The following is an 18,537-nucleotide window of genomic DNA, read 5'->3' as shown; positions in this document are numbered from 1 at the left end:
GAGGGTATTTTGCACAATCTTCTATTGTCGTCAGATCCTCGACTAACACTCATTAGGCCCCGAATGACAAAAGCTAGAACAGCTCTTTCTTTAGAAGCAAAAAAGCTTCTGGTACCTCTTTCGAAAGACCTCCGTATGAATAAGTCTATTTAGTTTAAGTTCGTTTTAGCAGTAAATTGTTTTTGTTATCCATGTATTGATAAATTTAAAATTTCTAATTAGTATTTAAAAATGTACTACTTAAGAGTGTGTTTAGATTTTTCTCAATGAAGTATTTGATTTTATCTTTATTTCATACCTATTTAGATAACTGTACATGTGTACTTGTACAATATAATATTGTGCTACATTGTGATATCATGCACGTGTAAGTACGCACATGCCGCGCGTAGGTAGGTAGGTCTAGCGACTGTTGTTCGATTTTCTTTGCGGCGCAGTAAAAACTCAAAATCTTAATTAAGCATTTGCGACAAGAAAAACACCTACCATCGTTTTTAGTACAATCAAATAGACGTTCCATTTTTTTTCGTAACGATATCACTAACACCTGGTATTGTTTTGTTGTTGTCCTTATTACACTAATGTTTTGCTATATTTATCTCTAATATTGAACAGGGATTCCCCTGACACTGAAACATGAAGGTTAGTAGATTTTTACCGTCTGCTTTTGTTGTTGAAGTTTCGCAAGTTTCCGTGTTTTTTTATTTAACGTTTTTAATTACGAAATGAGTGACCGCAGTGACAGTGAATCGTCCTCCACTCCACCTAAAAAGTACCTAAAAAGATTCGAAAAAAGCGAAGTGTGCATTCTGTCCAGCAAGTTCCTTGGTTGCTGAAATAACAAATCTGAAATCTCATGCCGAAACGAAAAACATTTTAAAAACACACCTGGTTCGTCTCAAAAGTTGACTTCATTTGGATTCAAGGTGGCAAGGTGCAACTCCAAAAAACAAAAGGATCGTACAGAAATAAATCTAGCTCCGTTTTTGCAGAACATAATACTTATTGCTTTTCTGTTGCAGACCATTTAGCGGAACTATTTAGTCATTTTTCCGAATTCAAAATTAGTTCAAGAAATTGAACTTAAGCGCACAAGCGAAAAAAAAGTAATGTAGTATTGATGTACATTTTCGAATTATCTGCAATACTAGTTTTGCTAAACATTTAGTTTATTTGTTGTGAAGTAATTTATTTGATATATATTTATATATACATATTTGAGAATAAATTGATGTGAGATTATTTTCATTTGATGTGCAATTAATAATATCCCATTTATTTGATTCACTGCTGAGCTGGGAGCAAAAGAAAAACGTATATAAATAGGTATGTATTTTTATTTGAAAATTAAAATAAATCATTTTTTTATATTTTAATTAAAATTAAAAATAACTTTAAATTGTTGCGATGTCGTCAGCAAATTGTAGAACTCGTTAGTTTACATACGGCACAGTCTTTTGTAAAACTTGACACCATTTTGATGTTAAATCTATTTAACTACGGGAAATCATTTCGTTTTGCCAAGAAACTGCACCACAAGAATTAAAATAAGTCTTAAATTTATCTCTTATAAACATAGCGTTTTCTTGGGAAACTGAACCTTCTTGAATATTTTGTAATATACTATTTATTGGCACTGTTTCATTTATGTTTTCAAATATTTCATCATTTCTTAGGTAATTATGTAAACGAGTGCACGCTAATATCAAAATGTCTAGGTATTTGGGTTGCATTCTAATTCTCTTTTGAAAAACCTCAAACTTTTGTGTTAGTATTCCGAAACTGCTCTCTACAATACGTCTTGCACGGCTCAGGCGATAATTAAATATTTTCTTCTCGACGTCTGTCGACACTTGGTTTCCAGGAAAAGGTCTCATTATGTGTTTGTGTAACGGAAAAGCCTCATCTCCAACAAAAACATGTGGCAATGCTTCTGTCGTACCTGGCAAACATTTATTAGGTGGTATATCCAGTGTATTATTATTCAATGATTGTCCTAATCTGGAGCTGCTTAAAATGCCACTATCACTATTGCGACCATATGCTCCAATGTCGACTACAACGAATCGATAATTTGCATCGGCAATGGCTAGCAAAACTACACTGAAAAAATTTTTATAGTTATAAAATTGACTGCCGCTGTTCCAAGGTGCTCTTATATTAACATGTTTGCCATCTATGGCTCCTATACAGTTAGGAAAATTCCATTGAGTTTCAAATTCTTTTGCTAGTTTGGTCCATAACTCAGCTGTTGGTTTTGGCATAACACGCGGCCGTAAATACTTCCATATCGCGGAGCAAGTTTCGTGAACAATTAGAAGTACAGTACTATATCCCATATGATACTCGTGAGCTAGCGCTTTGAAACTGATAGCAGTAGTTAGAAATCTGAAACAAAATTTAATTATTATCACCAGTATAAGTTACACATATCGACAAATCAAGAGTAACAGCCCCGGTAGTTTGTCTACTTTTGTCCGTGTGTGTATATTATTATGTTACCATCATAAAAATTAAAAACCATAAAACATAACAAGATTGTTATATTAATAAGTATATTACTACTATTTTCAGTGGATGATTGCCAAAAGTCTTGGAAGAAATTACGAGATAGTTATAGAAAGGGCATTTCATTAAGAGAGAGTAGAAGTGGGTCAGCTAGAAAAGTAGAACGCCCATTAAAATTTGAAAAAGAATTAGAATTCATAAAACCCTTCATGAAAAGCAGGAAACAAATTTCAAATTTAACGAGTTCGCCAGAAGATACAGATATTACCACAGATGGCGAATATCAGTCTATGTCCCCAAGACCACAGTCGCAGTTATCACCGTCACCACGGCCACAGTCGCAGCTATCAAACCGGACCTCTTTATCCAACGAACAGCCTCTCAAAATGTCAAATTTATTGTTCAAACAATATATTGAAGAAAAGAAAATGGAAGATGACCCAACTATTAGCTTTTTCTTAACCATGGGCCGAACTGTGAAAACAATGCCTAAAAATATTCAAGCCAAATTAAAAGGAGAAATTTTTCGCCTCATAAATGAAACGGAAATAAGACTTGCCGATGACACCGGTGGTAACATGACACGAGATACAGCTGAATTCGACTTATCTGCCACAGGAAATAATACAACCATATCACCTTCTTCAGAGTATCCACTGGAAACAATCAGTATCAGTCCTAGATCTGTGACAGAAAATTACAATGAAACAAACATTCCAACCACATCCTTTTCATACACACCATCAATAATACCGGCTGCAGAAAACAAAACTATTACATCTTTTTCATACAAACCATCCAAAATACCGTTGACTTCAACAAGTTATCAAGAAACGAACACAGAAAATATCTACGAGACAAACTCCTCACTAAGCTCATTCGACCCACCTCCGTCGCCTTATATACCACACGCTGTGTCGAAATCACAACAAAGATCCTCTGAAGAGGATTATGAAACCAATTTTATCAATACGACATTTGACTAATAAAGAACTGTTGCCTAAATTTTCTTTCAAACAATGTTTTTTTTGGAGTGTTGTTGATTGGAGTTAATGTTGAAAAATAAATAACAATACAATTGAATATTAATATACTTTTTACTTATTTACTCACCTGAGGCAGACCGATAGTCTTTCTTCAGCGGAAATAGCCAATCTATAATTGGTATTTTGTTTTTGAATATGTGGCCTGAGAATTTCCAACAAACTTTCAAATTTGTTATAGTTCATTTTATAATAGTCATAATGAATGCTAGGATACAGATGTAAATTTGTGCAAAATGTACGAAATTGGCCAAACAAATGTCTTCTTCCACACGTCGTGTACCCAAAAGTTTCTTTTTCTTTTAAATCTTTCCCTCCTTATGTCTTCGGCCTCTTCCTCTTCTTTTATATGTGCAATAATAATTAAATCCAAAATACTCATTTTCACTGCATAAACACAAGTTTCCTCGAGTTTTATTGAAAGTGAACTGCGCATAGAACGACCCGTGAATTCATCGCGTGCGGGCTCGAGATGGCGCGCGGAGTCCCGCGACTTCTCGCGCATTCCAGCGACTTCTCGAGCAGTCGCGGGAATCCTCGCGCCTTCTCTACCGAGCGGGTCGCTGCGCTCCGCTGCCCTTCGCCGCTCTTTCGGTGTGAGTTGGCCCTTAGCGTGTATTACCCGTCGGACGGCTTTTGTGCAAAAAATTAGGATTTTCTCGCTTGTACCCACATAGAATTAAAAAGATTTTTGCTAACGCTTCAGAAATTCCTACGTCTTCCAAACAAGAAAAAATTAAAACATCTGATTTATAAAAAGCCTTCCTCCTTTTGTAAAGACTATCTTTAAATTGCTTGAATTGTGGAATATAGTCTAAATACTCTGAACCTTTGTTCCTTAGTGCTTCAATATTTTTTTTCATATATCGGTTGTATAGGTGCCAAATCTTCGCATACGTCTCTTTTACACTTATTCTTGATAATTAACACTTCAAGCGCTTTTGGTCAGCTATACACGTGTGCGTACTTTTCCGAATTATATTTTGCCTTGCATTATCAAGTGTCATTGACGCACTGCATTCACTACGCTTAACGCATCTCCAGTTATTAGTATTTTTTATTTCGAACATTTAAAGTAAATTAAATTAGTAAGTTTAGTTTATCCTGTAAATGTTTTGTGAATTTGTGTGCAATAAAGTGTTTTATTATTATTATTATTAAAGTGTAACGGTAACCACCACACAGAATTGTTTCTTTTCCTTTTTGGTTCCGCCCAAACAAAATGCATTTAACCCTATTTATTTAAATAGACAATAATACCGAGATATTAATAACCAGTGGTTTTGGTTTTCCCTTTAACAAACTATTTTATATCTATTAATAACACAATGCATCTGTCTCGCTGAAATAAACAATATTATTCGATGGTAAATTATTATTTTAAATATAATGCTTGCATATTTATATTATATTCTTATATTGTTTTTTGAAATATTATTTCATAGCTATTTAAACACACATTCTTTAGTAACTTCTCTACTTTCTTACTTTTACAGCACTTTGCGAAATGGTTCTTCTTTTTGCAGTTACATATTACACTCTTTTCCGAAAGCTGGACATGCTTTACGTACATGTCTCGTATCACATCTGTTGCAATGAAATTCTTCATTTTCTTTTTTTCTTTTTTTTTCTTTTATGTATCTGCTTAACACACCAATATGTCATCATGGACATTTAGCTGCTTCATTGTTTCATTTCTTCTGTATTTGGTATTTGTAGCGGCGAGAAATGATCCACTGATCCGTCTCACTTTCCAGCAGGAAATCTGTTTATTAAAGATAAAACACTGTTTCTCTTAAATCTTGTGTAAACAATACTTCCGGACCCCGATAATTCAGCAGCCAAAGAGTTCACATGACAAGTTAATTTTTCTGGTAGTTTTGGCCATGGGTAACGATTTCTTGCTTCACAGTTTTTAGCTTCAGATCTTGCAGGATGTATTTATTGTGGATGCATTTAGGGATGTCAAACATGGTTCTCATAGCTTTAGTCTGGAACCTTTCCAAGATATCAATATTACTGTTGCTGTTCCATATGTCCAAACCGGTTTCAATATGGTTTTGTATATGAGCAATTTGCTTTCGTTGGTTAACTGAGACTTTTTACCGATCAGCCAGTACATACTTCTCAGCTTTGTGTCCAGGGTTTTTCTTCTACTCCAAATGTGTTTTTGCCAAGTTAGCCTTCTGTCCAGGTGCATGCCAAGGTATTTTGCAGTATCTTGGTGTGGAACTGACTCTCAAGTAGTACTGCGCAATAAAGTATATTTGATTTGATTTAGCACTAGCGTGGTTAAACACAGATGCTATCAAATTAAATGCATATGTAGCTAATCGAATCCAATTTATAAATGAGCTTACAGAAAACTTTATATGGGGTTATGTATCTACTGAAATGAAGCCAGTAGATTGTCTGAGTAGTGGAGTGGATCCCTGCAACTTTCAAAGCCTATGGTGGTCAGGGCCAACAGCGATGTCTCTAATTACAATTTTACAGATTGTAGTTTTGATGTGCCTAAAGTGTTGCCTGAAACAAAAGCTTCACCGTCGCAACGAGATGTAGTATGTGCATTAACACATGGCATTCAGGAATCATTTTTTGATACTTTTATTAACAAATTCTCTACTCTTAACAAAGCAGTAAGAGTGCTTGCATATGTCAAAAGGTTCTGTAGTAATGTGCGACCTAACTCAGTCAAGGTCTAAGAAAATATCATCACTCATTCAGAACATAGTGGTGCTAATTCCTGCAGATGCCATCTAATTTTATTTTAAGTTATACCTGTTATTTTCTTATCCGTTGAAAAAGAAAGGGACGGGTAATCGACAGGCATAAAATTTATGGAATATTCGTCAATTTTAAGCAGAAATCTAAAACAACCGTCTAAACTTTTTACATCGGCCAACAACCCGACAGAATTAAGTAGACAGCACGTCAAATGGATTGCATAACAGTGAGATGCCTATTTTATACGCACGGGTTATTCATTCATTTTAAAATTAACTTGTTGACAATCATCCGTCCCTTTCCTTTTGACGGGTATAACTTAAAATAAAATAAGGAGGTGTCTGCAGGAATCGGGACCAGTAATTTATTAAACTTATTAATTAAAAATGTAGAACAAAATTACTTTTCAAGAAAAAATTCACATTTGCAAAATAATAAACAACACCTTGAACACACCGAAAAGGTTATGATTGAAAATATTGTTGAAATCAATAGTACTGTGCCCGCTCCGACAGATTGCTTTAACATAAATAATGACAGCAGCGATTCTACTTATTTTGAGGAATCTTTAAAGCCGGATAGCAATAGCCTAAAACAATTTTCAATTACTTCTGACACGGGGAAAAAGCTGGACGTAAAAAATGAAGGGTCACATCACAACGTAGAAAACGACGACTTTCTGAAGAAAAACTGATTAAGCCTAAATCTTTGCGCACAGTAATTACACGATTATTTCAGTATAATAAGTGCCACACTGCGATGTATTTTACTTCGGACAGCGTAACGACATGCATGTCGTGCAAATTGAAATATTGTTTTAAATGTAGTGTATTGGGCAAACCTATGTTGATTATATCTGCGAAATGTTTCTAGAAAATGGTCCTTCGAACGATGAACCAAATTCTTCAGTTATCGTGCTTGACTGAGATTACTTACTTTATTTAAGAGTATGTAAGTTCCTACTTTAAGAGTATATAAGTTAAAAAAGCTATGATTGTTTTTTATAAGTAAATACCTAATCTAAAACTTTGTTAAAGTGTTCAGATCGGAACCTCATGAACTGTTATGTGGTATCCAACGGGGCAAATCTTCACATGGCCACCGGTGGTACATCACCCCGCCCCATAAACCGAAAGACCTGCCGGGCGGGGTGCGCCACCGGTGGACACGGCCAACGATTACGCACGAATTATTATGCATTCTCTCTCTTTCTAACGGTCTAAAGGCCCCAGTACACATTGGCCCATGCGTGCCCACTACAGGCCATCGCCATTGTGTACTGGGGTGAATGGTATATGTTAATGACACTAATTCTGTCACTGTGTTTGTTTTTAAATTAAACGGATTTGTATTTTTAATTGAATTTTTATTTAGAGAAGCACACTGTTACAATTAAGGTTTGAAGGAAGAGAAGGTGTTGCCATGAATAAAAAATATAGGTCTATTTATGTCTTAAACATATCTAGGGGGGGCAACAAATACAATATGCAAGAATATGAATAATGGCCAAGAAGTTTCTTTAATTTTTAAATGTTGAGTTGATTAAGAGACGCACACTACAAGTTACACTGATAGTAGGAAAATTTTACAGTGGAACCTAAATTTAAAATAATTTCTATTTTATATATTTTTTAAGTTTTGAAAGTGACCACTTAGTAAAGAAGCTTCTTGGTCAAAGAAAAATTTGCTTGGTAATACTTAATACTTAATTATGAACTAATTTTAGTTAAATACTAAACATTATGTTTAAATGCTAGGCAAATTATAAGGTAAGGTGAACTCAATTTTAACTAAAGAAAAATATTATTACACAAATTAATATCAAAACATGTTATTCTATTGGAAGAATTACAATTTTTGATACAGCTCGAGTGTGTAACTTATGATTAGCGGTTTGAACTTCAACTACTCTAACCTTATTATCATTGCCATAAAACACCTTAGTGATTTTGCCTAAGGGCCAATGGAGAGGTGGGACATTAGAGTTTAACAACAAAACAACATCACCTACCTTAGTATTAGGAAAGTCTTTTCTCCATTTAGTTCTTTGATTGAGAGACGCCAAATAGTCCTTGGACCAGGCCTTCCAAAAATGCTGCCTTATCTGTTCACAATGCCTCCAGAAGCGTAGTCGATTGGAAGGAATATTTGTTAAATCCGGCTGGGGAATAGCTGTCAGTGGACCACCCACTATAAAATGTCCGGGGGTCAGACATGAGAAATCTGAATGATCCTGATAAGTATTAGATAGCAGTGGTCGTGAATTTAAAATGCATTCTATTTCAGCCATAATGGTACTAAATTGTTCATAGGTAAATAGACGAAAAGATGAAATTCGCTTTAAATGAAATTTTAATGATTTGACAGCCGCTTCCCAGAGACCGCCATGATTCGGACTGTATTTTGGAATAAAATGAAATTTAATTTCTTTCTGTAGAGCATAACTACAAACAGCTTCTTGAAACTCTTTAGTACTGTGTAATTTGTATAAGTCCTGAAGCTGATTATTTGCACCTTTATAGGTAGTGGCATTGTCACTATAGACGTCTGATGGAATTCCCCGGCGGGAAATGAATCTCTTGAAAGCTGCTAAAAATGCGTCTGTTGACATGTCCGAAACAACCTCAATGTGAATGGCCTTGGAAGCAAAGCACACAAACAAGACAACATAACCCTTACTAACAATACTATTTCGCTTTGAAGACTGTTTAATTTCAAAAGGCCCACAATAATCTGTGCCTACCTTTTCAAATACTCGTGAAGGATTAACACGATCTTTGGGTAAAGAGCCCATAAGCTGTTTACATGTATCAGCTCTATATCTACAGCATACAACACATTTGTGTATTATGCCTTTGATTTCTCTTACAGCGTTAATAATGTAATATTTTTGTGATAAGTTGCTCAATACCAGCTTTAAACCTCCATGCATTAATGACAAATGCTCTTGTCTAATTATCAGTTTAGTAATGTGACAATGTTTTGGTAAAATTATTGGAAACTTTTTGGAAAAATTAATGTTGGCATTGTGCAGCCTACCACCGACTCTACAAATGCCATCATCATCCAAGAAAGGATGTAGAGACTTCAGAGAAGTTTTTATTTCCTTGTTTTCAGACATACATTTGAACTCTTCGGCAAAGTAGTGCCTTTGCACTCCTTTAATTATGGTTTTTAAAGCTTCTCTGAACTCTCCTACAGTAATTTCTCTGCAACTGACAATTTTGCGTTTGCATTTGTTAATAAACTTCAAGGTGTACGCCATAACTCGTACTGATTTATACAAACTTGAAAATCTCTCAAAGAAAGGATGTATAGTGTTATTATCTAAATTTAGATTACATAAATTGTCACTGGAATTATAAGACTCTATATGGAATGGTTTCTCTATATGAGACAAATAAAATGAGTAATTTTGACAGTCCCTTAAATAGTCAGGCCCATGCTTCCAGAGTGTATTCTCACATATGTCCTTAGGATCTGATCCTCTAGATAAAATATCGGCTGGATTTAATAAACCAGGCGTAAAATGCCAGGAGGCATCTTTGGTAAGTTTTTGGATTTCTTTTATGCGGTTACCTATGTAAGCAGGAACCTTGATAGGTAATGTGTCTAGCCACCCAAGGACAATTTTAGAGTCACAAAATAAATGAATATTTGTTATTTTTAAAAGCGACGACACATGAAAAATCAATTTGGCTAACAGTAGGGAGCCATTGAGCTCTAATTTAGGTATTGTTAATTTTGAATTAATACCATTCAACCTTGACCTGGAGCAAAGCAAGTGACAGTAAACCTTGCCATCAATTTTTGTCTTTATGTAAATACAACAGCCATAACCAGTTGATGAAGCGTCACAAAAACCTAAAAGCTCAACATCACTTGCACCAGAGCTTTGTACATAACGTGGAATAATAATATCCGGCATTTCCGTAAGGCTCTTATAAAATTCATTCCAGCCTTTGTCTAACTCAATAGGCAAAGGTGAATCCCAATCTAGATTGCACTGCCACAGTTGTTGTAAAAACAGCTTGGCTTTCATAGTTACCGGCCCAGCAAATCCCATGGGATCATATAACCTACTCACTGAACTGAGCACAGATCTTTTAGTTGCCTTAGCAGTGGGGGTTATGACCCGACCACTCAACCGGAATACATCTTGTCCTGCATCATACGATATGCCTAATATTTTAGTAATAGACTTGTCCTGATCCAGCTCTTTGTAACCTGAACCTAAGTTTGTCATGTCTTTAAGCAGCTCTGTACTATTAGAAACCCATTTGTGTAAAGAAAAATTGGCATGCTTCATTATCGAAATGAGCTCATCTTTTACTTGAAAGGCTTCTTGAAGAGTGTTTGCACCTGTCTGGATATCATCAACATATGAATTGTTCAAAATTGCTGCACTTGCTAATGGGTACTTTTCTTTATATATGTTGGCTAGCTCCACAAGACACCTTGTGGCCAAGAAAGCGGAACTAGTCAGTCCATATGTAATTGTTTGTAACTGTAAAGTCTGTATAATTCCATTTTCTCGCCACAAGATGTTTTGCAAACATCTATGGTCAGGGTGCACTTCTATCATTCGATACATGTGACGAATATCACATTGTATTGTATATTTAAATATTCGAAATAACAATAGTATATCAAAAAGAGAACGCTGTACAACTGCACCGTTACACATAAGATCGTTTAGGCTTAGACCACCTTTGGTTTTTGCGCTCCCATCAAAAACAACTCTGAGTTTATTTGTAGGTTTATCATTTCGAACTACCCCATGATGAGGAAGGTAAAATAACGGTTCATCTTTTGGATCACAATTTTTTGTAGCAATTATTTTGGCGTGTCCTAGTTCAATGTACTCGTTTATAAAACCTGCATATAAATCTTTGTAATTAGCAACTTTTAGAAATCGCTTTTCTAAATTGTATAATCTTTGTAATGCGATTGCATATGAATTGGAAGGGTCAATTTCCTGCAACTCAACTTTGAGCGGATATTTGACTTGAAATGTATTATCCTGTAAAGATACAGATTCTTGGAAAACCTTTTCGCTATACTCGTTCTCAGACAGAGACTCATGATATAAATCTGGTACCTTTTCTGCCTCCCAAAATCGATTAACGCAGTGCTCAAGATCAGGATTAAGAACTGTATGCATAGCTACTGTATTATATGAATTTATACAACCTGCATAAGACACTATGTATCCCAGCTGAGTGTTCAATAATATAGGATCATTGTGACCACCTTCAATTTTGCCATCTAAAATAATTTTGAAGAAAACATCACTGGCAAGCAAAAGTGATATTTCGCCAGGAATATTAAACTCATTATCAGCCAGTGAAACATGCTTTGGAAACTGGAATGAATTTAAATTGATTGGACTTTGTGGAAGCTTTGATGTAATCTTATCAATGACTGAGCAAGTTACATCCAATTTAAAATCCTTCACTAATGACTCTATGCTTAAATCAACAGCCTTGTTTGTATAATTGTTGCAATTGTCACCCAAAGTGCCAATATTTTTCTGTAAATTGATCAATGGTAACCCCAATTGTTTAGCTAAAGCTGTGGTGCAAAATGAAGTTTGGCTACCACAGTCAAGGAGTGCTCTTACAATAAACTTTTTATTGTTGGCTCCCCTGACTAAAATTTTGGCTGTTGGTAATAAGACACCTTCAGTTACAGGCTGGAAAGAATGCAAATTAACTTGTGGATTAGGCTTGTCTGTGTCTGGCTTTGCCTCAGGTCGGTTTTCTGCAGTATGTATTAATGTATTATGTGTGCCTGAATGACACTCAAAGCATTTGAACTTGTATCGACATTTTTGTGAATGAGAGGCAAGGCAAATTTTGCACAATTTATTTTTTGTAACAAATTCAGCTCGCTGTTGTGGTGTTAAAGCAATAAAGGCTGGACATTTGAATAATTTATGGCCTTGGGCACACATATTACATTGACTAGTTTCAGTAACCTTAGCGAAATTTACATAAGATTTTTGTTTGCTAGGTGGTTTTTCATTTGTTGAGGGACTAGCCTCTAGTGACACTGCACGTTTGTCCAGAAAACTTAATAAATCAGTAACAGTTACAACCTGTGTGGCCTGTGTGGCACTCCGCTCCGAATGAAATAACCGCACTGTTAACGGATCGACTTTACGCATTAACACACACGAAAGCAACGCGTCCCATTGAGAAACCGGTTGGTCTAAATTTTCTAATGCACTCATATGTTGCCTGACAGTGGCCACAAAGTCACGAAGCTGTTGAGCACTTGTACGATGTAGCAATGGTAAGTCGAGTAAACTTGTAACATGGCTATTTATAATAAGAGCAGCATTGTCATACCTCTTTTTTAGCAGATCCAGCGCAGACTTGTAGGACTTACCGGCGATGGGTAAGTTATCAATAATTTGTAATGGCTCTCCCTTCAGGTACTTCTTGAGGAAACAAAGACGTTGTATATCTGTAATACCTTGATCGCTGTCAACTACTGCGTTGAACAGTTCTATAAAAGGCTTGTATGATGATACATCCTTTCCATCGAATGTTGGTATATCTAATGCTGGCAGCTTGACAACGTTTGAAGTATCCCTTGAACGATTCTGGGGTCCGCATAATTTGATGAGGCGTTCGATGGAGGCTAGCAATTGCAAATAGCGCTCTTCTACTGACGCTTCCTCATCAGCAGTCTCCTCAGGCTCGCCTAACAATTGCAACTCGAGAACTATCTCTGTGTATTTCTTGTAGGTTTCTGTTAAGTTTTGCTTACGCACTTCAAGCGTTTCTAATGTATATACCGATGGTTGACCATTGGCTAAAAACTTCTCTAAACGAGTAAAAGATGACTTGCATTGACCCTTTAGGGCATTGTATCTTTTACGTTTTTCTTCAGACATTTCGCAGTAGTCTCGCTCCGAGTCTGTGCTATATTCGGAATCGGATTCACTATAAAACAAAGCGTAAATGTTGGAATTGTTCATGAAAATTTCTAATAAACACGATAGGCGGCTTATTGTTTATTTTTCTTCGAACTGTCAAAGTCAAACTTGACAATAGATGAGTGTGTTTTCGATGCACATCGTTGTAATTTATTAATCGATAATCGAAGGTGGTGGTGTATTCAACACTCGTTTGCACCCCCAACTTGCAGCGCGCAACGAGAACATGCTGCACGCGCTGTCATGTAAAAGAAGAAAAAATGGCGACGATCCAAAGCCGACCACAACTATATTTAATTCACTTTTGCACAAAATATACTCAATCTTCGGGAGAAATAACTGAACGTTTCGGCACCAATGTTAATGACACTAATTCTGTCACTGTGTTTGTTTTTAAATTAAACGGATTTGTATTTTTAATTGAATTTTTATTTAGAGAAGCACACTGTTACAATTAAGGTTTGAAGGAAGAGAAGGTGTTGCCATGAATAAAAAATATAGGTCTATTTATGTCTTAAACAGTATATGATGGCGGACAATTGTCCATCGTGGCGCGCAATCGGGAAGTTGTCGGTTTTTTGGGCATACTTCAAAGGAATCGTGGCGTAGCGTGGCCTGTGGTGTTTACACAATCGGCCATTGTTTAGTTCGTCACCGGCCGCTGACCGGGATAGTACACTTTTGGCTGCGTCCCCAGTAGGCAAACTGTGAGCCGCCGACTGAGTTAGCGGCGTATCGGTTTAGTACGCCCTTCCATATATTTCAAATGGAGTGTTCACAGTTTGCTAGTTTTGCGCTCACTGTACGCAGTTGCAGCGTTACGCGCGCCGACTATTTTAGTGAGCGGCCGACTCCCACCAAAACCGGTTCCAGTCGGCGATTGGTTGTTCGTCGGGCGTAGTGACTCACGTTTGCCGCAAAATGATTATTCGGATAGTTAGAAAAAAGCTATCATCGTGTTAGGACGTGTTTTTTGCATCGCACCTAACTAATCTCAACGCACACACACATCAATCAATCAATCAATAATACTTTATTGCACAACGACATATACAAAGGACATAAACATACGAATAAAAACATAAGTACAATAGGCGGCCTTATTGCTAAATAGCAATTTCTGCCAGGCAACCTTAGGGTGAAAGAAGTTAATGCACTGAAAATCCAAGATGTCCTTTGATACGGAAAGGTTTATTAGTGAAATACAGAATAGACCATGCATATGGAACATGTCGAGTGAAGAATACAGCAACAGAGTATTAAAGCAGAGCAATTGGAATGAAGTCGCTGATATTATATACGATGATTGGCAAAACTTAGAAGAAAACACTAAACAAAAAAGAAGTAAGTTCCATTATAATGAATTTATTATTTATTCAACAATATACTTGTATCACTCATTACATAAAACAAAGTGCGAAGAAGCGCTCGTGGCCGTGCGGTACTGCGGTAATCAATTCGATCACCAAAGTTAAGCAACAGTGGCCGCGGTCAGTCATAGGATGGGTGACCGCTTAGTGGTAATTTGACGAGCGTTTCCGTGCTTCGGAGGGCACGTTAAGCAGTCGGTCCCGGTTGATTTTCAAAAGAAAATCAGTCGTTAAGTCATGTTCGACGCTATCTAGCGACTTGAAAAGTTCGAACAGTGAATTGTCCACTAATTCACAAATCCCGGAAGGTATCGAAAGCGGCGATGGGCTAGCGACCTGTCACGTGATATCTGAAGGTTTAACTCGCTAAGGGCGCCTTCAAATTTGCCGCTAAGTGCCGCGCGGAGGCAGCGCGTCTGCAGCGCTGCGGTCGCGCTGCTTTGTAAATCCATACAGATAAAAAACGCGCGATTGCAGCGCTGCGCTCGCGCTGCAATCGCGCATCAGTTCATCGATCGACTAGTGACGTTGCGCACGTGTCTATATGTTGTTCAAGTCTAAACATGAACGAAAATCAGATTGAAGAATTTATCGATGAAGTTGAAAGTCGTCCAGCGATATGGGATTCGAGGTCCGACAAGTACAGCAATAAAATCGAAAAGAAAAAGGCTTGGGAAGAAATATGTAATAAATTTATTGAAAATTTTACAAACAAGACCGCAAGTGAAAAAAATGAAGCATGTAAGTATACCTACATATTTTTAACACAACTTCTTTATATTTTCATCGTTTGCCATGACAATTCTCCTTCTGGACTAACAAAATAATCAGCTAGTGTATCACGTATAGTCGTAGCACTTATTTGTGGGTGATTATTTTGATTTTGTTGTATGTTTTGTAAATCGTATCTCAGCATTGTTGGGTTGGAGCTGGATTGCTTTGAATCCGTCTTCCTAAGTAAATTATGTAACACACAACACGCGCGAACGATATCTTCAGCAAAGGGTATTTGTACATTTATCGGACGATGAAGAATTCTCCACTTATTTGCCATTATGCCAAACGAACACTCAATGTATCTTCTTGCCCTCGATAAACGATAGTTGAAAATACGTTTCTTCTCATTTAGGTGATTGCCAGCGTAAGGGCGTTGTATAAAATTACTAATTCCGAATGCTTCGTCACCAATGAAAATAAAAGGCACTGGTGGTCCATCATTTGTAATTGGCAACGGATTGGGAATATTTAAGTCCTGTTCATGTAGTCTTTTGTAAAAGTTACTATTTTTAAAAATTTGCGAATCAGAAGCTTTTCCATATGACCCAACATCTATGTACGTAAAACAATAGTTTGAGTCACATATCGCTAAAAGAACAATAGAAAAGTAATTTTTATAATTGTAATATAGAGAACCACTATGCTCTGGTTTGATTACTCTTATATGTTTTCCATCAATAGCACCCAAGCAATTAGGGAAATTGGCCTTAGTGTAATATCCGTTAGCAATAATTAACCAATCTTCTTCTTGAAGCTCAGGTATATAAATAGTATGGAGGTTTTCGTATATTGCTCGACAAACTTCTCTGACAATAGCACAAATCGTAGAAAGTCCACGATTATACGTATGATATAAATTTGTAAGACTGCAACCTTCTGCCAAGAACCTGTAAATAAAAATTTTGATTGTAATTTTTTTTCAGCTATACTACTGCAACGCAAATGGAAAAACCTAAGGGATTCTTATAGTCGTGAACTTAATAAGCAAAGAGCATCAAAGAGTGGATCAGCTGCCTCATCACATCGAAAATATCAACATTTTGACCGACTTCAATTTTTATCGTGTTTGTCGGAGACCAGACCTATTGATATTTCTACTCAGCCCTCGACATCAAAAAAGAGGAAAGTTTCGGAGCAGCCGGTAGAAGATGACACTAATAAAATTTTGAAAATACTCATTGAAAGAATGCAAAAAAAGATGAATCTATTGAAAATGATGGCGATCGGTGTTTTTTATTATCATTATTAAGTGATTTTAAGAAAATACCTGAACACCGCAAGACGGACGCAAAGTACGAAATGATCGGTCTGATACGACGATTTATCAATGATAATTTCGAATATTCTTATCAACAACATCATGGCTACTTTACTTCTACGAATCAATCAAGCCAAAGCCCAGCCAATGTGTCAATACAAGAATCACCATCACAACTGACTGATATGTCGTCTATTTATGAGAATTTGTTTTCAGAGAGTAATGACAATATTTAAAAATAGTAATAAGAAAAATGTGTAATGTGATTTACTTAAAAAATAAAACAATTATTAATATGTATTTTTTTTATAATTTTTTACTCACCTGAGTGTTATAAATAGTCTCTCTTCAGCACAAATAGTATTTTTGAAGGTTGTATTTTGTTTTCCAATATAAGGTTCTAAACGAGAAAGTAATTCGTAGAATTGTTTTCTTGACAGTCTTAAATAATTCTGAAATTTTTGATCACTGTAACTTTTCACTTTATAAAATTCAGTTTGTTGGGTTATACAAAATAATGGCAACGTTGTCTTAGGCTTCTTTTTTTTTTGTTTTTTGTTCAAAATTCTTTTTTTTTTTTTATCAATAGTAACACTAAGAGCAGTGTTTCTTCGTCTGAGTCCATCGTAAAACTAAAATACAACTCTACCGTTCTCAAACATAGCGACGGCAGCGCGACTGCAGCGCTGCAGACGCGCTGCCTCCGCGCGGCACCTTGCGGCAAATTTGAAGGCGCCCTAAAAGTGGACACATGCCAGATCGTGCGATATGGATGTGTCTCTGATCACCCCTTCGGGGATAACGGTCGTGAAGATATATTATTATTATTATTTATTATAAAACAAAGTATTTACGGAAATTTACATAGTATTTACGGCTTTACACACTCCGTTACACTATTTCTTCCTGTAGCTACAACTTTCAAATATTTCTCTTGCCAGGGTAGCCTTCCTTCGTTAAGAAAATAGTTTTTAAAGTTTTCTCTTGTTATTTTTCCAGAATTTGATACAGTAATAATTTGGCTCCTTGAACTTGTAAGAGTTGTTGAGTTACGTCGGGAAATATGTGCATATTGTGCTTGTTCTCTTGCGATGACAAAATTATGTAAAATACAAACAGCTTTTACGATAGCGATGGTTGTATTCAGATTAGTAGCGATCGGTGTATGCAGAACTCTCCATTTGCTTGTTAGGATGCCGAATGCACATTCCACGCATCTCCTAGCTCGACTATGACGATAATTGTAAAGTCGCTGTTCCTTATTTAAACTTTTATTAGGAAAAGGCCTCAATATGCTTTTGTAATCCAAATGCCTCATCTCCAAGAAACACGAAAGGTTGGGGCAATCCATTTGAATTAGGCAATTTAGTTGAGTTAGGAATCTTCAGAGACCCACACGCCAATTTTTTGCCAAAACCACTTTCTTTAAATATATTACTGTCAGCATTCCGTCCGCTAGCACCTACATCAATAGCTATAAAAGAATAGTTTGCATCTGCTACGGCTAACAGAACAATTGAGAAGAACTTCTTATAATTAAAATAGTTAGACCCACTTTTTGGTGGTTTTCTAATACGGATATGCTTGCCATCGATAGATCCTATACAATTAAGATAGTTGGTTTTTTTTATAATATCGTTTTGCTATTTCTAGCCACAATTCTTCAGAAGGTTCCGGCATTTCCTGTGGCTGTAAAATATCCCATATAATGCATACAGTTTCACTTATTATTTTCGATACCGTCGATTTTCCAACAAGAAACTCTTGTGCAATTTTTCTGTAACTTAGTCCACTTGACAGGAATCTGGAAAGAATATTGAACTACCGATTATTTCTGTTTCAGTAAAAGACCTACAAAAAAAATGGAAGGGTTTGCGCGACTATCACACCAGAGAAAAAAAATAAGGA

The 18,537-nt window shown here is 36.2% G+C and overlaps 1 protein-coding gene and 1 pseudogene across 1 annotated transcript; one reads left to right on the top strand and one right to left on the bottom strand.

The window, feature by feature from the left end:
• Window positions 1-1,264: 1,264 nt before the first annotated feature.
• Window positions 1,265-6,549, bottom strand: LOC126375538 (uncharacterized). The gene is made up of 3 exons (XM_050022516.1): window positions 3,930-6,549; window positions 3,622-3,759; window positions 1,265-2,388 (listed from the first exon to the last, which is right to left on the bottom strand). Exons 2-3 carry the CDS (start codon window positions 3,735-3,737, stop codon window positions 1,494-1,496), a joined length of 1,011 nt encoding a protein of 336 aa, XP_049878473.1. The 5' UTR covers window positions 3,738-3,759; window positions 3,930-6,549; the 3' UTR covers window positions 1,265-1,493.
• Window positions 6,550-14,145: 7,596 nt separating this feature from the next.
• Window positions 14,146-16,865, top strand: LOC126375774 (uncharacterized; annotated as a pseudogene).
• The last annotated feature ends 1,672 nt before the right edge of the window (window positions 16,866-18,537 follow it).

The sequence above is a fragment of the Pectinophora gossypiella genome, chromosome 19, assembly GCF_024362695.1.
Source record: "Pectinophora gossypiella chromosome 19, ilPecGoss1.1, whole genome shotgun sequence".
Classification (NCBI taxonomy): Eukaryota; Metazoa; Arthropoda; class Insecta; order Lepidoptera; family Gelechiidae; genus Pectinophora; species Pectinophora gossypiella.
The sequence above is the reverse complement of the archived record's forward strand: the minus strand, read 5'-3'. Positions and strand labels throughout refer to the sequence as shown.